This window comes from Apus apus, chromosome 10 (assembly GCF_020740795.1).
Source record: "Apus apus isolate bApuApu2 chromosome 10, bApuApu2.pri.cur, whole genome shotgun sequence".
Classification (NCBI taxonomy): Eukaryota; Metazoa; Chordata; class Aves; order Apodiformes; family Apodidae; genus Apus; species Apus apus.
Window position 1 is genome coordinate 20,018,979 of NC_067291.1, and position 22,132 is coordinate 20,041,110.

Sequence of the window (22,132 nt, forward strand, 5' to 3'; positions counted from 1 at the left end):
GGGTTCAGAGATCATTGTCCCACAGCAAGCACTAGAATTGCCATTTCTTCACTTCTGTTCAGTTTGAAGGTCTTTGGAGCATTTGCTGGAACCCTTTTTTAGGTGCTCTTTGCCAATGTAGATTCAATCACTTTCCTTTGAACTTTCTTGCACAGACCACAGCCAGAAACTGACACTTCCCATCTTCACTGAAGCATCCTCAGAATTTCCTTCAGAATTGTGCCTTAAAATTCATTTACTGTGGATGCAGATGCTCCTGTGACCACCTTTACAGAGAAGCTGCTACATCCAGCCATAGCACATTAAGGTCACTGCAGAGCTGTTCCTGTTCAGCACTGGAGAACAAGTGCCAGGGAAAGAACCAGATTCAAAACTGTCACAAGGTGCAAAACCAAAGACTTCTCCTCACTGTCTACACCAGAGCTGTCCCTCTTTCCAGGATATATTTCCTGTAATACAAGCATTTTCCTCCTATTTGCAGCAGGCTGGAGAAATGTGTTCCCCCACTGGTTAATCCTGGTTCCTGGGATAAGGCACCATTTGTGGGAATTAAGCTGCTCCTGCCTTGTAAAAAGGCAGCAAAGGACTTGATTTTAATTTGTATCACTTTATTAAATTTAGATCAACTGTCACATGACTATCACATGTCTAAATAATTTGCTTCATAAAATACTTAAGTGCATGATGCTCTTCACTTTATGCCTTTAGTCCACTCTGCACTGTGCCATTTATGGCTGTTTCACAACACATATTTAGAAAGGGAAAAAAACCAGTTTTCAGCTCCCAAGAAGCAAATGGAAAACTGTTCCCTACTTGGAAGGAACCAAGTTCTTGATTACAGCTCATTGTGCTGATGAAAAAGGGGAAGAGAAAGGCAGGGGATGGCAAAGTCATGGCAAGGCCCAGCAGCTTCTCCATTGATTGGAGGAGGTGGCCCCAAGTGTGGCACCTTGGATGGATCCCTGTAAAAGGAACTTTTCTTCTTAAAAACAGGTATTTTGTTATGGTGGAGCTGCTGCTCAGTCTTTGTATCAGAAATGCTTTTCAAACTAGCACCAAAGCTTCAGTTCCATCTCTTAACACTGCAGTTTATACCCAAGAAATGATTTATAGCACCCCAAGCACCCCAGTAGTTCAGCTTCATCTTAAAGGAAGAGGCGATGGATGTCAAGAACCTCTGTGAAAGTGCTCTCAGAATTTAAAGTTGTCAAATAACATATGGAAAGCCACTGTCTCCAGACTCATGACATTTATTGACACAAAAAAACCCAGACATTGGAAATGTTAATTTCAAATTTCTAAGTAAGGTTGCTTAACAGGGCCTGTTTTCAGATTGATAAGGAAATGCTCTGGGGGAAACGCACGTGGTTCCCTGGGGCACAGCAGATCAGGGACAGGATGAGAGGAGATGGCCTCAAGTTGTGTCAGGGGAGGGTTAGGTTGGATCTTGGGAACATTTATTCCCCAAAGGGCTGTCAGGCCCTGGCCTAGTCTGCCCATGGCAGGGGTGGAGTCCCCACCCCTGAAGGGATTTCAAAGCCCTGTAGATGTGGTGCTGAGGGACATGGGTCAGTGGTGGCCTTGGCAGGGCTGGGGGAGCAATTAGAATGGATGATCTTCAAGGCCTTTTCCAACCAAAACAATTTGCTAGTTCAATTATTTGCCTTCTCTCCTCTCTCTCCTTCACCAGCCTGTTCCTTACTGCCTTCCTAGTGCCTTGAATGTTTACACTCTCCAGAGTCTGGCTGTGCTGCCTGTGCAGGAGATGACAAGACACCAAACCTAAGGACAAAGGAATTTTTTTTCTATACCTTAATTCCATGAAGCAGGAGTTTGAGACTTGCCCTCTGGTGCCTTCTCATGAACACACAGGAGGACAAGTCTGTACCAAATGCACCAGGTGGCAGGGTGGGGGTTTTTGACCTCGTAGCTTTTCCCTTTGCTTAGGACAGAATCCACCAGCAGAAGGTCTGTGTGTTCTGCTGGGCCTCGGAGGAAGGACTTCACCCCTGGAACAGCAGCACAATCTGTCTTGCATTTATTCCCAAACTTAGTTTCTAATGGAAACCCAAAGGAGTGTGGCACAAACCATCTGCCTTTCCTGGGAAGGACCACATACTTCCCCAGGCAAACAGAATTCCAGGCCTGTGGGCCATTTTTAATAGCTTTGGCACTCAGCAGGATGGACCCTGCAGCCCTGGCAAAGCATCCCACAACAGGGCACAACTCAGCAACTTTCTCTTCATGGCTCATATAAACCTGGTTTGTTTTAACTAGTAATTCAGCTATAAAGCTACATAAAAACATCCAAGAGGCCTACATCTAAAATGCTGGGTTTCAAATTAAGTAGTCACTTCACAGCCACCAGCCATTTGCAGGCAGATCACTGTGAGTAAATGTCTTTACTTGAAAGAGGAAACAATAAAAATGTTAATTTGAAAAATGTAAACTAATGATTATTCCCTCTAGCTGCATGAATCGCCTTCCAGAACTCTCGGAGAGAGAATAAATGAACAGTCAGACAAAAGCCCTCCACCCATGAGGTGCTGTGGAATGTGTTATTTACTGCAATGATCCAGAGAATCCTGTAACCAAAGAAAGCAACTAAAGCTAAATGGGGCTTTTCACCATCCACACTCCTGGCTGGAGATCCTCCTCCAGGGTTGCTCTGTCCCCGTCAGCGACACGAGAACTTAGTTTTCTTCATCTGAGGAGAGACCTTCAATTTCATCCCTGTCTCCCCCAATTGCCATCCAGAATGCTTTGGCCACCTAAGAATGGACAAAGATTCCCCTCAAAGGACTGAAGATTTTGCATTTACCAGCCAAAACCCAGAAACTGAGCAGCCACTGAATCCAGCAACCGTGTTTCTGAGAACAATGCTGATCCTCCCTGAAGTCAAGACATTTCAACAGCACAGAGGCAGGAACTTGCAATTCATGGCAGGCACATGTGACACAAATCCTGTGGTAATTAAGGCAGGATTACATATTCCTTGAGCTGAAGGCTCTTCCATGGGCTGAAGTGGCAGCTGGCCTGCCCCCTGGGTGATGGCAGGGCCTTCCTTGCAGAACTTGGGAAAGGGAAAAGCCTCTTCTGGGGTTTCAAAACTCCAGGTTTGTTACTCAGTCCCTGGGAGATCCCAGCCAGTCTCCCCTAGGACTGTGCAGTTTGTTCTTGTGCTCTTAAGACAGGAACTCTACAAGAGAAGTAACTATGGCTTGGAAAGGAAAAAAAATAATCCAGTCCCAAACACTCACCTTTTCTGCGTGCAGTTTTCTTTGTTCATGAGGCAACGTTGCAGCTTTATCTGTAGAAAAGAACAGGACCCAGGTTGTCACCCTCAGAAGTGAGCAGGGAGAGCAATGCCCACTGCAGCTGGTGTGAGAGGGCTACCCAGAAACAAGGTTAAGTTCATAAAAAAGGAATCTTATTTAGTGAGAGCAACTGCCAATTCCCAAACACCTGATGCTTCCGAGCACACTGGATTTCACCTCACACATCTGTAGCTTTAAGCTGCAAGACTGGCACATGGTTGTAGAGCTAAAAAAAAAGCCAAACAAGTCTTGTGGGTTTGCAGACAAGTGCATCATTAGCTCACAGACCAAGCAGCATGGCAGCAGCCAGCTGAGCACCAGCTGCTGCTTTCAAGAGCACTATCAAGATGAAGGGCAAATGAATGAAGGGATGAGCTACTTATGAAGAATCTCAGGCAGGAGGACAGGGATTGTACAGTCTTTTCAGCTCACACACTGGCTTTCATGTGACAAGAGGAGGTGACACAGCTCAGTGTGCCACCCTGGGGCATTACCTTTCATTTCCTTCAGCTTTGAGAAGAGCCGTTCGAAGCTCTCCAGGTCGCTGTCTCTGGTGGTGAGGTTGGCCAACTCCTGGATGTCCATGTCCAACACAGGGTCTGAAAGCAGTGCATCCAGCTCAGCTAAGGTAAATCCCTGCTCTGTCAGCAGCTAGGAGAGCCTTTCTGACAGCAGCATCTGCACATCCTGTTTGCAAAGCCCCCCCTTCACCCACATGAGGGAAAGAAACACTGAATGTCCTGACTGTTCACAGAGACAACTCCTGGCATCTTGTCACTGGTGGTGAGCTTTGACAGGCTGCATTGCAAGAGTGGCTTTGAGTTCATCCAGTATTTAAGGTTTCTTGATTATTAGAAAATGGTTTGTCAGGAACAGCCACAGAGTAAATGAAAGAGTAATGAGACTAAGCTCAGACCACAACTACCACCACCCAGCCTTTGGGTCTCCTCCTACAGCTTGTAAAAAAGTCCCTTCTCCTGGAATGGTGCAATTATTTAAGGACCTGTAGCTTAAAACACTCGAAGCTCTTGGGACTGATCCAAGTAGAGTCACTTCATCCACCTCCTGCTGGGTCAAACAGGAAGGATTTTTCTGTGCAATTTATTCTGATAAAGATGTTTCTAGATACACACAATAGAGCAGGGAACGTCATCAATCAGAGTTTCCAGTTGGTAGCACTGCAGGGGCTCTGTCCTTTCCAAACGTGGGCTGATTTTTCCAAGAAGGAGAACACCTCAGGTCTAAACAATTAACCTCTACTGGCTCTGGCAAGTGCATTTAACCCACACTTTTCCTTGAGAAGAAGCCAGTGGCTTTCTAGGACCATCCCAGCCAGGGATCTGCCCAGCAGAGACAGATCTTACCTGCAGTGTTGTCCACCTGCTGGTTGTCTGTGCTAGCTCCACCTTCTCTGCTGTCTGAGTGGGATTCTTCACTGTCTGCTGCTGATGGATTGGACTGTCAGGAAACAAGCAGGTATTAGTACCCAATAATGCACCTAAAAAGCCTCATCAGCAAATCAGGTGCTTCTTGTTTTGAAATAGAAAAACTCTTTATCTGAAACTGCCATTTTCTGCAGAACCTGCACCATGGGTGTTAAGAAAAGCCACTTTTGCAAGACTGTACCCAGGTGCCACATGAGGGTTTTCTATGATGGGTTTGTTACTGGTTTTTAAATAACACCATCAAGTGATAGTTGTTGTTTTGCATAAACTCCTGCTCTTGGCTGTTAATGAAAACCCACACACTGAGGGGAACTTTCAGTAATCTCTCCTTGGCTCCAGTGGGTTGTCTGGGGTCAAACCTTCCCACAGTGAGGAAGTCAGTGGGTTCAGGCCCCACCACTGGGCACACAGCCAGACACCTTCAGGGAAAGTGAGGAGTTCTGAGGCCAGGTCCTGGGAACCAGCAAGCTTCCAGCCAGGAGCTGCCAGCTCCTGGGAACAGTTGTCTCAGAGGGACTTGTAAGACACATGCAGAGAGTTTTTCAGACCTCAGAAATGTTGCCTTTAAAAAACATCCCAGCAGGCTGTGAAGCACCTCTTGAGAAAGGAGGAAAAGAGAAAAGCCCCCTCCCCAAGGAAGAAGCAACACAAGAACCAGCATGAGCAAAGATCAGTAACTATTATTATAAACAATATATATTACAAATAAAATTACTGTTTACTTCTGTGTCTTGGCTCTCTTCTGACCCAATGCTACAGTTGGCACCTGCTAATGTACTGAGAAGACCAAAGCCCTGGGTCCTGTCTGAAAACAAACCAGCTGTTAGTTTGACAGAAGGTGCAAGATTATTACAAATAGTTGTAATTAATCAGATGGGATAGAGACTATTTTAGGGGAGACACAAAGCACTCTCCAAAACTGTGTCAGGGCACTTGAAAATATATTTAAGCAGGTGTGTTGCTCAGCCTGGAGAAGAGAAGGCTCCAGGGAGACCTTAGAGCACTTTCCACTGCCTGAAGGGGCTCCAGGAAAGCTGGGGAGGGACTTGGGACAAGGGCAGGGAGTGATGGGATGAGAGGGAATGGATTAAAACTTGAAGAGGGGAGATTTAGGTGAGACATGAGGAGGAAATTCTTCACTATGAGGGTGGTGATTGCTATTTCAGAATTAATGGAAGGACCCAGACATCAAATCCAGTTTCTTGACACTAAAAGGTGCTTTGGGCTTCCCACAGCTGCCAACCTACTGTGTGTTTCAAGGGCATTTTTAAAATTCAACTGAAAAAAAAGCTCATTCAAACCTAAAACTAAACAATCACCTAAGATACCAGAAGCAGTGCAGTATTTTTAAATTAAACTAGGTGTATTTTTTTAAACTTCGTATTAAAAATACAAATATATGCATAACAGGTGATATTATGAGATGGTTGTTTTTCTAAGCCATGTTTTCATCTGGCATTGCACTGAGTAGTCAATACTTGCAGTTACACAAAGATTAAGATTACTGTTTTAAACAAATGTGTTTTCAATTAATGCTACACTAATGACTAAACTCCAGACTCAGATGCTGAGATGATGTCATTTTTATGCACTGCCCAACTTTGCCATTTATACAAAATTTCATTTTGAAGAGTTGAATCTGTAACCCAAACCATCAGCTCTCTAGAAAACATGTAAACACGTCTCCATTAGAGCATTGCAAAGACTTCATTTCCTGTTTAAGAGTCTCCACTGTGTCCTTGGGCCAACGTGTGTCCTGTCCCAACCCTCTTCTCCCCTGGTGCTCCCCCCAGCAGGGATTGCTTGCAACTGACTCTGACTGAATCTGGGGAAGAGCAACCCCATGTACCAGTACAGGTTGGGGGCTGATCTGCTGGAGAGCAGTGTAGGAGAAAGGGACTTGGGGGTCCTGGTGGACAGGAGGATGACCATGAGCCAGCAATGTGCCCTTGTAGCCAAGAAGGCCAATGGCATCCTGGGGAGCATTAGAAAGGGTGTGGTTAGTAGGTCAAGGGAGGTTCTCCTCCCCCTCTCTCCTGCCTTGGTGAGGTCACATCTGGAATATTGTGTCCAGTTCTGGGCCCTCAGTTCAAGAAGAACAGGGAACTGCTTGAAAGAGTCCAGTGCAGAGCCACAGACATGATGGAGTGGAACATCTCCCTGATGAGGAAAGGCTGAGGGAGCTGGGTCTCTTGAGCTTGGAGGAGACGGAGGGGCGACCTCATCCATGTTTACAAATATGTTCAGGGCAGTGTCAGGAGGACGGAGCCAGGCTTTGTTCAGTGATGCCCAGGGATAGAACAAGAGGCAACAGGTGCAAACTGGAACACAGGAGGTTCCACGTAAACATCAGAAAAAAAACTTCTTTCCTGTGAGAGTGACAGAGCCCTGGGAGAGGCTGCCCAGAGAGGTTGTGGACTCTCCTTGGCTGGAGACATTCAAACCTGCCTGGACACGTTTCTGTGTGATGTGCTCTGGGTGATCCTGCTCTGGCAGGGGGGTTGGACTAGGTGATCTTTCCAGGTCCCTTCCAACCCCTAGGATTCTGTGATTTATACAGTTCTAGTGCTTTAACAGATCCCTCACCAAGGGGTTAGGAAGAAGTCAACCAGACCAGCCAAATAAACTGCCTTAAAAATGTTCACCTGCAAGCCACGTGGCAGCCCATGGAGTTGGCCAAGCTAAATTAACAGGTAACTGAGTGAGAAAAGACTTGCAACCCAAAGCAAAGCAGCTTCCCCAAGATTCAGAGCTAGTTGTAGGGAGACTGTAGAGATGGACGTTTAGCCAATTTCTGAGTCATCTGAAGCAAGATTGGACATTGCAGTCCAGAATGTACTTGAGAAAGCACATTCCCATGTTGGCAGAGGAATGGATGAAGTGACCTCACCATGCACCTCTTTCAGATCTAGGATGTGAGTTCATCCTGTACAGAACACAGAGTGGCTCTATCCCCACCACCAGCACAAACACATCACCTCAGCCAGCCTAATAATTACAAACTGTTGTCCCAGCTAGAAAGACCAGGACCCTCCAGCAGGGATCTCTGAAAAGCAGCTATTTGTGTCTGGATCCATGATTAGGGAGGTGGCAGATGTAACACCTGCAGGCACACCCATGAAAAAGCCTTCCTATAAACTCTGTATTGAATGTAAAACTTATTTCAGCTTCTGGGTGCAAGACAGGACGTGGGTGATGCCTTGCACAGGGTTCTTATAGCACCAAGGCCAAAAAATGCCTCACTCATTGTAGCAGTTGGTGGCTCCATGACAATGATGATGATGACGTGTATCAGATGTCACTCATCAGTAGCTGTGGAGCTCCAGCACACTGTGCTCTGAGCATGGCTTGAGAATGTGTATATATAGTTATTTATATATATAGTTTTTTATATATATGTGTTCATTTTCACTGGCTTTATCTACTATTCCTCTCTAGTCTGTCTCTAGCAGCCATGTGGTGAACCTGACTTCCATAAAAAATTGGAATGAAAAAGTCAAACTTCCTAATTTGTTTAAATAACTCAGTTTAAACAGTTGCTGTAAATCAGGCTAATTGTTTGTAAATGGAGCCAATTCCTGGCCCCACCCTAGGTAACCAGCTTCAGCTGGCCTCACTGAGCAGGGATTTAAGCAGAAGAGGAGCTAAGCAGCTGATCCCAGAGAGCAGGAAGTTGTTTCTCTTTTCATTACCTAGGTGAGCTAGCCCTACTCTTGAAGAGAGGAGCTGAGGTCAACAGCAGGGCCCCACCTTGGTGGGAGGAAGATGTTAGCTGAAGAACGACTCCTGCTCTTTTGCACAAAACCCACCTGATTCTCAGACTGGTGGGAGCTCTGAGGCCTGAAGAACCGCCAGCTCTTTGCCAACCACAGAAGGGAATTGCCCCCTGGAAACTCTCAGGTAAGACTGCTTGGTTTTCTTTTAGTGGAGACAATGCTGCTTTATTTATTCACAAAGCATGTAGTATTGTTTGATACATTTATAATTCAATTAGGCAGTATTTATTACTTATTTTCATGAACTGATGTGAGAATGAATGTATTTAATGATTAGAGGAAAAATAATCAAAAGGTCAAGAATTTTCTCAATGGGGGTGTGAAAAACTACTTTATAACTTAAGAAGAATTGGGCTTGGGTTTAAAATACCCTCAAATAACACAGGTTTAATGCCTGTACTTGAAAAAAGTCACTCATGCTCTGCCTGTGAAGTTAAATGCTCATACACACAGCTGAAGTAAGGCTGTAACATGGATGGATGTGGATAGATACACTTCAGTGCCAGAAGCTTTTACTACTACACAAATATTTTGTACTCCATGAAAAATCTTCCCATGAATTCTGACTGCATGGTTTCTGAATGGCCAGCAGTCACAGGGCATTCAGGAGGAAACCTGGAGCTGGATTTACATGGCTGCCAGTTTGCAGGATCAGGAGGAAGTGGAAAACAAAAGATACTTTACAGGTTGTAAAAAGGTTTATTTTAAGTGAAATGAGCTCAACAGTTTCCCTTTGAAGGCAGTCAGGCTGCAACTACTTCCAAATATAGCTCACTTCCTGAGGGGTTTGTAGTAACATGCATCAATGCTGTGTGGTTTTTGTACTGTGGAGACAGAAAATCTGGATTTTCAAGGAGTCTGACCTTTACAGAACACGCTAATGATGCACAGGAGTTTCCCCACACCAAGAACTGAACATGTGACTAAGTTCTGTAAGGTGGCATCTGCCAAAGGCAGGAAATGCGCTGCTCAGCAATGGGTTTTAGCACCAGGGAGATCACTTCACACCATCTCAGATGGCTCCCATTTCTGTGCAAGGGTTACCTTCAGTTAGACCTCAGCTTGACCTCATTCTGATGTGGGTTAAGAAACACTCAAAAGGCTACCTTAATGAAAAAAAAAAAAAAAAATTATTGGTTTAGCAGCTCTCATGCTTGCTGAGTCCCAGGAAGCACCCTGCAATGACAGGAGGCAGCAGAAGCCTCCCAAGCCCTCCACAGGAGTGAAACGTTCCTGCATTTCCTGCAACAGCTTGTGTTATTAGAAAGGTAACCCCGGCTTTTCAAGTAAATGGAAGCATCTACACTTGTAGTCATCCTGGGCCAGCCACAGCACTGCCTTTTCTAATGAGCCCAATCCTAGTGGGATTTTTCCAAAACTCTAACCACCTGATAGTCAATTATCTGCATGGAATTATCTGAGGTTGCCTGGTTTTTGTACTGTTTTCAAAAAATTCTGTGGCTTCCATGTACTTGTGTGGGATTTTCTGTAGGGAAGACAGTCCTTCTTGCAATGCACTTGATATGTTCTTCAGCAGACACTTGAAGTCCCTTCTTTGCCATAGCTCATCTCCACACTTGCTATTTTCATCCCTGTTCCAAATTATTTTATTTTAAAAAAACTAACCCATTTTGAATTTCTCACTTACTATTTCTACACCAAACCATGCCTTGGTTTTCAGGCCAGTCTGGTAATGACTAGCTATTTGTTGCTAGAGTTTGGTGGAACAAGTGTTCATTTTTCTTTGGAATTTGGAGAGTTAGTAGAATATTTAACTCAAGTTGTTGATAGAGAGGAAGTTAAAGTGCAGGGAGAGCAGGAACAACTGCTGAAACAGGGATAAATCTCACTGATTGCCTTGAAGTTTCTCTGTGCATTATGGCCAATGAAAGCAGTAGCTGAGCCCCTGCTATTCCATGTGAAATGCTGAGGAGTGCTCTAGTTCTTCCCAGACTGATGCTGTAGCTGCTCAGTTTAAATGTTTGCTCAGACCACCAAGGCCTCTAGGCCTGGTGCTCTCCCCAGCTAATAAAGAGGAAGCTGTTACTCACCACTCTTCATGACTACATTGGACCACACGTTGGCATTCAGGGCTTGGACAATTCGCTTCACTCCGGTGGACTCTGGGAAGTCATCTAAACCAAAAGAGACAGACATTGCTCTCCTGACAATGACACCAAAACCATCACATGCCTGGAAGGAGGGAGCTGTGTCTGAATGCCTGCTCTCTCCTGCTGCCATCCGTAAGACTTACTGCTTTTGTTAGGAAACATTGATTTCTGGCCTCTGCTTCATGAGAGGCCAAACAAACACAAATCAATGTCTCAGATCCTGGCCAAGGCTTCTAGGTTTTCTGCACTGTGGGCTCATTTGTGGAGAGATCTGCATTCTGAGTGGGGTTTTGCTGAACATTGAGCGTGAGGCCTGCATTGTTAAATGACAGGACAAGGGGTAATGGTTTTAAACTGAAAGAGGGTAGATTCAGGTTAGACATCACTATGAGGGTAGGAAGGCACTAGAACAGGTTGCCCAGGAAGGTTGTTGATGCCCCCTCCCTGGAGGTGTTCGAGACCAGGTTGGATGAGGCTTCGAGCAACCTGGTGTAGTGGGAGGTGTCCCTGCTTATCGCAGGGAGGTTAGAACCTGATGATCTTTAAGGTCCCTTCCAACCTTCATCATTCTGTAATTCTATAAATAGTATCAGCAAAATTTAACAGGAACAGAAAATTAAGTTGCTGTTAAAAAGAGGGCATCTTTTCCCCCAAAGATCTTTTAGAGTGGCTGTATGACACAAAAAGAGATGCTAGAATTACTTTTCTTCCTTTGGAAAGTAAAGAACTGCAGTCATTTAAAAAAGTGAGATGCTTGCTAAAAATGAAATTAACATTGTAAAGCAATCTCCAAAACAAATGTTCCAGTAATCCTGGGAATTACATCAACTGGAAAGAGCACGGGAAGCATTATTAGGGCTTTAGCTTCTTCACTGAATAGATGTGACACCACTTTGTACAAAGTCAGTTTTCCCATTTCCTCTGTTTAGTCAGCTTCCCATGTTTGTGCAGGTCTCAAAAAGCAACAGGGGAAAAGAAAAAACAACCAACCTTTGGATACAAAAATGTGATTGTTTCAAAAGCAAACTATTCTAGGATGATTCAGAGACAGGTGCAGTAATTAAAATTGCCTTCAAACATGAACTTAAAGCTGTCTGTGACCCCTGAGATCAAATAGTTTGCCCTTCATGACACCCTGTTTGGTTTTGTACCAGTCATTATCAGGAGTCTCAGCTTAGAGTTCTTGTCCTTGCTGCACAAAAAACTGACACTGTCCTCACAGCAAGAGCCCCAGTTCATTTGTGAGGAGTCAGAATTTTTAATCAGATACTGGCCCAGTATGTTTACTGTATCCATTCTATCTTTTGTAATCCATATGGTACGTTTATGGGGTAAATGGTATTCACTGGAACACTTCTCCTCCTGTGCAGGAGTCCCAGTGAATCAAAGACCATATTAAAAATCCAGGAAAGAACATAAATCTTAATATTCTGAAGATTAACATCCTGGGTTGTTGTTATTGCCATTACTTATCTAGTGGTAGTAATGGCAAGTGACCAACAAAGTGCCAAAAAGAAATACAGGCAGGGGGAGGAGGAGGGTTCTGAGCTACTCAAGACAGTTTTAATCTAAGCCTTTAAAGGGGGCAAGGGGGAAACTTGAGTTCTAGCTTAAAAGACCTTTAGGCTGAATTATTTTTGGTGACAGCTATGTGCTTGGTGAACCTGAAATAGAGTGAATGTTAGGAACTAGTTCCACTCAAGCCTGGAAACAGAGTCACTTATCTCATTTTGGTTCTGTAGAGGTAAGATGTAAACACTTCTTTTGTCTCACAGAAAGGGGTGATAAGGCGGCTGCTGCTAAGGCTGTCAGGAAATGCACAGCTGCTCTTCAGTAGTGGAACATCACACATTACTCTTCTGACTTGATAGGATTTTTTCAAGCTCTGGTCAGCCAGTGATTCTGAAACTGGTTGATTTCCTGTGTAACAGTGGGTGCTATGCTAAAATGTTTTTAACAATCTCCCCTTCTCAGCCTATCATCTCACTGTTTCAATTATGTCTGTCTTCTCTTGGTATGTACAGTGGTTTTTGCAGTATTTTTTAAAAGCCAACTTTCCTGCCCTTGTGCATCTCTCTGGTTTTTGGGTTTTTTAGATTTAGTTCCAGAGTTGGAGTATAAATACTCCTGATCTATCAATACAGACCTAGGGTTAGTGCCAGAAAAAGGAGCAGATATTATTTTTATCTAGGTGCTACATAAACAGCAGCTGTATTTGGGAGGAGACAAACAGAATTTCTTGGAGGAAATAACCTCCTCCTCCTCCTGACCTTTTATAGCTGAGACTAAGCCTCACCAACTGGGAGCATTCCATGCTGTAATCATGTAGCACATAAACAATTGCAAGGGGCATAACTTTATTTAGAAGATATTTTGGTGTACTTAGTCTAAAAATTAAAGCATACCATCTTCATCAGGCAGTTCCTCAGGGCTAAGTTCCACCAGTTCAAACCCATGCTTGATGCACCATTCTTGAGCTTTCTGTCTGTTAACACCTAAAATTGGGGCACAGAAATGCATACTAAACATACACACTTGGGACTAGTATCAGCAATTGAATCTTTAGCTACATTTTATTCTCTCAAAGTCGGTTGCTCATTCTGGATCATATGGGGGAAAAAGTACATAATAGCTGGTGTGGGTCCTTCATTCACCTTGGATTTGATTCCAGAAACTCCTTTAATTAAACTCCTCCTTTGATTTGTCTTTTTCAAGCACCATAAAATCAAATGTTTTGCAGAGGGTACACTCAAAGGGAAATACAAGTGAAGTGCCACAGGGAATGAAGATGTGTTACTCTAGGTTTTACTCTGAATTAAATTACTGGGATGTATCTGCATCTTGCAGCTTGCTGTTGTATTGCAGATACTCATCTAGAACCAAAGCAAATGTGTTTAATGTCCAAATGGTCAAAAAAGTACAAAAAAGACTGTACTTTCCACTGCAGTTCAGCAACCAACAGCCATCATTCTTCACCAGAGAGTATCACCAACATCCACTAATATGAATTTTTCAGGTACCTGGCAGAGCATGCTGGCATATTGAGAATGGGATCCACAGAGCCCATTTTCAGCAAGCTTCTAAGATTCTGGTTCAGTTTTAACCACAACTAGCTTAAAACTTCTGCTTCTAGTTACAAGAGGAACCTGGCTCTTCACAATCAGATCTCAAGCCCAGGATCCCACAGATATTTTGAGAAACAATTGTGTTGATTTAATTAGAAAATAAATTACTGTGCAAGGTTAATAACTAAGTCAGGATGGAACTTCTCTGGGTTTCATACCATCTTCAGATACTCTGTTACAAACCAGGATCATGACTTCTGGTAACCACTCCTCTGTCAGGGGAAGCCATTTGGAGACACTATCCAGTCCAGACTTCTAAAGGGGGGAAAATGGTAAAAGTTATTTTGAATACATCCTCAAATACTTTTAATATTAAATAACGGATCATATTAGAAGCAAATGAAGTAAGGAAATACACTAGGCTGCATGTATCATAGATACCAAGTATGTTTAAGATACTTGTGTATAAGTCAACTTCTGATTAGAACACAACTTCCTTCTGACTCCTGACTTCCCTCACAGGTGAGTTAATCCTACTGCCCTGGGCCTCCCTTTCATGTTTAATATTAATTATGCAATCTTAGTGTAGATTAGGAAAGATTTTTAGCTAAGGCTGATCATAAGAACTTCACTTTCAGCATGTCAGGCTTAGTATGCAGCTGTTCCATCTTCCACACTGAGGTGGATATTATGGGGGCTGCTGAACTACTCCCACTGTTCTGGTTCAGGCTGAGACAGCCCCAAGATGTCTGGTTAAAGGTCTCTGTTGAAAGTGCTTTGCATCCTTTCCCATCTCTGGTGAAAACCAGCTACTTATTTACAGTTTTGGGGGCCTTAGGATCTTTCTGGGTGCTGCTAAAGCATTGTTGTTGCTGCTGCCGCCAGCTTAGTAGAAAGAACTTTGGATGAAATGCTAGGACTGAATCTTAACAGTTAGCTGCCTCATTCCTGACTATCCTAAAGCAGCCTTGCTGAACTGGTACCAGCTTGGAGTACAGGTGGAGCTGGTGGGCTGGGGGAGGAGCTGCCTAGCTTTGTGGCATCTCTCCACCTTCAAACCTTTCTTCCAGCTGGAGTATTATACTAAAAGGGAAGAAAACTGTTTCCACTGATAGCAGGCATAATTTAACATTGATCTACTGACAATTAATAGACCAGCCTGAAAGGAATGGCTGGCACAAGATGGAGAGAATGTGATTTGTGGTTATCACTGTGCTGAGGCAACTACATCATCCAGACCAAGCACTAGAATAAAGTAGGGGAATCTTACTGTGGTGCTGTCGAAGTACACAACAAATGCCTGCACAGATTCAGCAACCTCTTCAGTGACAAGAAAGGTGTCTGGTACCACACAGAGGTGAATATCTGCAGAATAATATTTATTGTCTATTGTCCAGGGGTAAAAATTCACTCTTCCACTTGTAATTGCACCCACAGTAAGGTCATCTTTCCCTGTGATACCTGGAAGAAAGAAAATGAATGAGACAGATGACAACCAGCATCAAGAACATAATTTGTCTAGAGAAGTTTGGGACAATGCCAACACAGAGCTATCCCTACTTACTATAATAAACAGCATATATTTAAGATCTTTAAAAATTCAAACTCAATTTGTTACTGTGTCCTAGAGTGTATTACTTAGCTTTCCAAAGAGTTTATTAGCTAGCTTTCAAAATAAAATATGGTAAAGAAAGAAAGCATTTTTTCCTGGAAATGCCTTTTAAAGTGTTAGCCTCAAACTCATTACCTGCAAACAGGAGGGAATACCTAGACTTCATTACAGCAGACACAAACCTTCCATCTTTGGTCAGATGGAAAGAACTGCTTGACTGTGATTAAAACCTGAAGCTAACTAATGAAAAAATAAACCAAGTTGCTACAATTCAGTTGTAATTCCCATTAAATTCCATGTAGGAGTTCAACAATTAAAAGCCAAGGCAGTGTTTTGATAATGTCATGTTAAGCACTGCCCTTCGTGTGCTGGTAGCAACCTCCACTGTCTGCAGTCTCATAGCATGACAGCCACCTGGTGGAGCTGAGGTACAGTTGGTAGCAGAGCACCCCATCTATACCCTCCTGGAAAGGGCAGAGTATCTTGTCCAAGCTGGACAGCCCTACGGCCACTTTATACACAGGGCAATTATATATTAATTGACTGAGTCATTCAGAATTTCCTTGGACATCACAAGAGGTAAAAAACATTAAATAAAGTATATGGGCCTTCAAAGATTTTAAGGGTCGTATTTTAAAGGTAATGAGACAGTTCCTCGAGATGACAGAATAGGCTGTTCCCTGAACAGCCTGGGCATTAATTTGAAATGATCTGTGTCTTATCAATAAAAAGGCAGGTAAACCCACTGCTGAGGTTGCCACAGAAAGGTTCAATGATTGTTGCAGCTAACTGCAATGTCTGAGAAATGACTGGTGAATGAGTGTGGTGCACAAGGTAGCACAGAGCAGAGCTCTAAACCAGAAGGAATTATTTGCAGCAGTGAGGAGAAGGACACAGTGAATCTGAGGGAGGAGTTTGACCTTGGAAACAAGCCTGGGATGGAATTGCCTGTCTAGGTTTCTCAAAAAAAAAAAAGGCAAGGGAAAAAGAAAGGAAAAAGAGTGCCACATCTACGTGTTTTCTTCCAGGCTAAGAAAGTTTGACTTTTTAATTTGGATGACAATAGTTTTCAAAGTAATTGGTCTTCAGGCAGAAGCTATTCTGTGACTAGACTATCCCTGTCACCCTAGGGCTGGGGGATGTGACACTGAGTTATTACCACACAAACCCCGATGCTGAACTTTTCATCCTTAGAGCACTGGCTTGTTCATACAAACATGGGAACTATCAGTCCAGTTAACCAAAAGCAGTGATCTTGAAAGGTTTTCATTCTTTCACAGCTATTTAATCACACTTTAGCAGCACACATCAGTTCCAGTGGCACATAAAAGCTGTTTTCTCCATTCTTATGTTGTAAAAGCTTGGACATGTGGATCTCTGCTTGCCCTGCAACAGCTCATGGTGAGACTGGGGTCACCCTGCAGCAGGTATCTCCACCTTGTTTGCACTAGCTGATGTTATGCTCTACTGATACGAGGCAAACACCCAGGCGTCCTTTTTCAGGAAAGCACACAACAGCTTCTCAGTTTTAAACCCAAACTTTTCAGTTGAGGCTACACAAATCACAGAATGATAGAATGGCTTCAGTTGGAAGGGACCTTAAAGATCTAGTACCACCCTTCAAGTCATACATCAGGTCTCCCCCTTCTTCAGAAATCTCTCCAAGTAATGAGCAAAACAGATCATCAAACAAGAGTGTATCACTTTAAAAATCTATGGCTTTCATGTACATATTCTGTTATAATAAAAGCATTTTAGAAATACTAGTTAAGTGCTATATATGGTATAATTTAGCTTGGTATCTTTGGTAAAAAGGAGTATATTAATAGATGTGCTAAATGTTACTAGACTGGGAGGTTTTTTTTAAACATATGAGAGCCAATGGAGTAGCTTTCGCTCTGGATATAATGTGATAAAATTCCAGCAACTGGGAGAGTAAACAGGTTATGCAGGTAATGTCACTGTGCATGTCCAAAATCCAGGGATGCCTTTTCTTTCTGGAATTATCTGCTGCCTAATTTTTCAAATGCAGGCATGAATTTCATTTTCTGCCCTGAAAAACAGACGTTTTGTTTGCAGGTTTTGAATGCCACAGAAAATATGCTGTAAAACTAGTGTTTTGACAGTTAAATAAGTGAAAATCAGCTCTGAACCAACAACTGCAAAGCAGTGCTATGAGAAGCTAACAGCAAAAGAGCCCAGAGAAATTACTGAAATCCAGAAAACTGGGAATAAGACTTAGAAAGCCAAAAGGAGGAAAACAGGGTGAGGAAGTGAAGTCAGTTCAAAAGTCACTCAGTGAAGTTAGCTACCACAGCAAGAATCCAAAAGGAAAGAACTTCTTTCCTATCAGCTTTTCTATATCTTTTGTGAGAACTTTTCACATTTGCTTTATAAACAACTTTTTTTTTTGTTGCTACTAAAGGGTTCATGGACAACTTTAGGCCTCAAAAAACTGCTGGAAGAATGAAGTGTTCCACTTCCCATTGCTTGCTACTGTTCCTGTATTTTCAGCAGTTGTCTTTCATCCCATTGTGCTTCCAATTACCCATCATTTATCCCAAGAGCTTTTGCCAACCCCCTGTGAAATGTCTCTCCCAGTAAAAATAGATGTTGCACACTGAACTCGGGGGGCTGCAGGAACCTTCTGAAAGGATTCAGACTTGCTGTGTCTCAGCCTGCACGTAGGGTTCTAAGAAATTACAGCAAAACAGCCTGATTACTGATGGCAGGAAACTGAATGCACTTTGGGCTTCTTGTGAATAGTTCTCTGCCACAAAAGTCACTTGGACCATATTTGTTTTTGGCCTTTAAACAAGCAGAGACTACAAAAAAAATATACACTGCAACTCAAACCGAGTTGTCATGGATATATTCTATGTTGGAACTGGTTTTAAAGATTCAAGGCATTTCTTTCCAGACAGCCTGTTTTAATGAAAAAGGTATATTCAGCCAGAATAGTTTCATATCTAATTTAAAGAATATTCATCAGAATAGAAGCCATTAAGTTTTATTTGGATACAGAATAAATGTCTAGAGAAGTAACATGGGAAAATGAGGTGGCTTGTCAGACTTGCCTCTAGTTGAGTTACTTATTTTTAAACTGCCCAGCCATTGAAAGTGTCAGTGGTTTGCCATCCAAAGAGGCTGGAAAACCAACTGAGTCACCCTCTGACCACAACAGTACGGGGGTCTACTGGGCTGACTTAATTAACTTGCTTTTTTGTAGAGCAGAAGTGGCTTGTTTGGATGACAGGAATGCAGACAGCCTCCAAATGCATCCCCATTAAAGAGTACCAAAAACATGCATGGAAAAGTTCATGCCAGAAAAGGACATGGCTTACTGTCATTCAAAAACATGATTTGGAGTTCAAGGTCCTCTAAGAAACATGGCAGCTACCAACACTGAACACTTCTGTTACTGAAGTAACTTTTATGATATTAACTCCTGACTACTAATGAAAACATCCTGTATTTCACTTGTGCATAAAAGCATTTCAGAGCAAGAGATGCTGCTTCCCCTCCAAGACAAATTGAGGCTAGGGACCAAAGAGACCATTTCTAAGCCAGCTCCAGTACCATGCTCAGGTCATTTGGACTTGGGAGAGTTAGACTGTGGTTGGACACAATCTTAAAGGTCTTCTCCAAGCAGAATGATTCTGTGATTACCTCCTGTGTACACTGACACTATTCACCTAAAAGCCCCTGTACTAATGCTGACCTACACTGAGATCACATTTGTTGGACCTGGACCATTATTTGCCTCCAGTTTATCCCAGTTCATGACTCACTTGGCCCATTTTCTATCAGAAATCCATTTAGGAACACAACAGCAACTGAGACATGAGAACAGTTCACAGCTTGATCCAGCAACTGAAGGTGACTGGTATCATATAGCTCATGAACTTCCAAACTTCTGTGGAATCTGTCCAGAGCAAAAGCTTTTACTACCTCCAGGCAGTCAGCAGCTTAGGATTTTCAGCAAATTCATTAGTTGTGTCCTTTCTTTACTCTCAACTACCTCTAATTTTTAATGAATTGGACAACATTCTGACCAATACTTTCAGGAATTAACTTCAGCATCTTCTGACATTAATGCTCAATTTGCTGACTTAAACTTGCTACCTTTTAATGTCATGAGCTTGCATCTAGGCAAGATAAACTAAACCCCGGTTCAAAAGACAAGAGGCCATGGCAAAATGGTAAAACCTAACTTGCACTCTCTTTTTGTAATACAGAGGCTTAGTAAGTGCAAGGCAGCAAATACTGCTTTAAAAGGAGAGCTGGAGACCAGAAGCAACTTTTTTATGAAAAGAGCTGAATAATAAACATCCAGATGTAGATCTGGCCACTTGCTGCAGTGTTCCCTGTCCTCCAATACCCATCTGATATTTAAACACTACTATATGTGTTTAATAGTAATTTTTTTCAGAATCATTACAACTGCTCTTTGCAGGTTTTCTTGTCCAAAGGGATTAAAGCGTTGATTGCTATTCCCAGTGGTTTTCAGGTTCAATATCTGATGTAACAGTATAATTTAGTATAATGTGACAATGCCCCTACTTGATCCCAAGTTCTCCTAGTTGGTAGGTACACCAAGTAGTTCTCACATTCTGGGCCTTGAGAGCCACCTGGTGGAATATACCATAAAAATACTCCTGCAAACTACACGAGGAGTAAAGAACTCAGAAATATCCTGTGAGGGAGGAGAGTGGTAAACAGTCAAAAAAAGAGGAGAAAAAAATCACACCAGGCAGCCCTTATCTGTTGGCCAGCATTTTGGAAATCTAAAACAATCTTATTTGCTGTTTTAATTTGTGATAAATATATTTGAGAAGCACCAGTCCTATTCTGTGCATTTTATATAGCTTTGTTTTGCCACAACATCTAACAAAAGCATTCAGGGTATCTCACAGACACCTGAAAGAGTAAAAATGTATCTAGCAAATATTCTACAATATTTTGTAGCAAATATACTGAAATACTCTTCTCATCCTCAAACCATTTCTTAACAGGGTGAAACACCTGGGGGGAAAAAAGCCTTGTAATTAGCCTGGAAGCTTCTGGCAGGCAGCAGGTGAAATGGGTTCTCACACACCTGCTAGAAGTGAACACACTAAGTGGCTTCTTTCTAATTAGAAAACAGGTTTGCCTACAAAGAGCACCAGGAACTCAAAATTCTCATGGTAATTATTTTAGCAAATTATATATTTCAGGAATATTTTAATGTCTTGTGAAGCAGCCCAACCAGAAGACTCTAAGATTCCACTTTTGATACCAGAAAACTATAGAAACGTAGACATTTAAAAGTGAGTGCCATTAAAAAAAAATCAGAAGTTAACTTTTCAGACTTTCTCAGACTCAACAGCATTTCTGTGAAGCTTTTTCCTCACCTTTTTTGTTTAATTTCACTATGCAAAAGAATCAAACCTACAGGAGCCTTGAAAAATTCCTTCTAATTTGCTTACACCTTCCTGAAAATGAAGCAATACTAAGATTTTTTTTTTTACAGAAACTTCTTATTCTTTGGTATGGAATCCCCTTAAATAATTCAGTATCAAGCCAGCTGCTCTGAGTAGCCTTTGGCTGCAGGCCTTGTACTGCCATTGTTTCAAAATCTGGTTTAATGAGATGGAGGGAGCCAGTCCCTGGGGTAGCCCTCTGCTTCACCAGGGTCTGACATCTTGCTCAGAAACAATCAAACAAATGCAGAAAAGAGGCTGGGGCTGTTAAGTGATATGTCTTAGTACCCACACCAAATGGTTCATGACAGTTTCCTAAAAAGCAAAGCTGTACCAGCAAAACCACCAAGATTTCTAATCAGCTTCTTCCTGGAATCCCCTTGGTTTTACTAAAAATTCTATTGAAGTTTTCTCTACTATCAAGTCTTATTTTCATGTTCCCTTTTTCAAGCCATAAAAAGGGGGATTGGGTTCCAAGAAAACCACTTCCTAGAGAATGAATCTGAGGTATTGATATGGAGTAAGTGTAATCCACAAGTCTGCCAATTGCAGAAAGGAGGAATTTTTTTGCTTTCCCTTCTTATGGTTCTGCACTGGGACAAGAAACAGTCTAATGCATGAAAGGAAAGCAAAAGTAAAGCAAGAATTCAGACCCACCAGGAATTTATAGAAGTTCTACTGTCCTTGGCATCCAAGATACTCTGTTCACTTCATAAACAGAAAGATGAAACCAAAGGGGACTGATTGTATCTAGTCTGCTGTTGTTTCTCCCTTGCTCTGGTGTCCCCATCCCTGGCAGTGTTGAAGGGCAGGTTGGATGGGGCTTGGAGCAGCCTGGGCTGGTGGGAGGTGTCCCTGCCCATGCAGGGGTGGGACTGGATGGCCTGGAAGGTCCCTTCCCAGCCCAACCAGCTCATGATTCCGTCTTGCCTGCTCCTCGGTATGGGAAGGTACAGAATGAACAGTGTGCGGCCACACACAGTCTCTCCTAAACAGCTTATTTTTCTTTTTCCAAGCAGCAAGGAGGCCCCTGACGCCCTCCTCAAGGGCCGGCGGCCAAAGGCCGCAGGCAGGGCCCGGGTGGCCGCCCGGAGAGGGGACGGCGTGTGAGGAGAGGACGGGGCTCCCCCTGAGGGTGCGGGCTGGCGGGGCGGAGCTGCCAGGCCGCGGCCTGCGATGCCGGGCGGGCCGGGGGTACTCACGTTTGACGAGCTCCTGGGCCGGGAAGCCGGCGGCGCAGCTGGTGAGCAGCGCGAAGGGCCCGGCCGCCGCCATGGCGCGCGCCGCCGCTTCCGGCCCCGCCGCTACCACCGGGGCGGGGGGAGGCGCCGGGGCCGCCGCAGC

The 22,132-nt window shown here is 43.3% G+C and overlaps 2 protein-coding genes across 2 annotated transcripts in view; one reads left to right on the forward strand and one right to left on the reverse strand.

Moving 5' to 3' along the window:
* Positions 1-1,234: 1,234 nt before the first annotated feature.
* On the reverse strand, positions 1,235-22,103 carry AAGAB (alpha and gamma adaptin binding protein). The gene is made up of 10 exons (XM_051628963.1): positions 21,991-22,103; positions 14,985-15,175; positions 13,933-14,029; positions 13,055-13,144; positions 10,590-10,673; positions 5,485-5,567; positions 4,682-4,775; positions 3,812-3,916; positions 3,261-3,310; positions 1,235-2,771 (listed from the first exon to the last, which is right to left on the reverse strand). Exons 1-10 carry the CDS (start codon positions 22,061-22,063, stop codon positions 2,694-2,696), a joined length of 945 nt encoding a protein of 314 aa, XP_051484923.1. The 5' UTR covers positions 22,064-22,103; the 3' UTR covers positions 1,235-2,693.
* IQCH (IQ motif containing H) overlaps positions 21,671-22,132 on the forward strand; it is a 174,342-nt gene continuing 173,880 nt past the window's right edge. The window contains exon 1 of the mRNA XM_051628944.1: positions 21,671-21,728. The gene's annotated coding sequence lies outside the window, so the exon portion shown is untranslated. The remainder of the gene's footprint in view (positions 21,729-22,132) is intronic.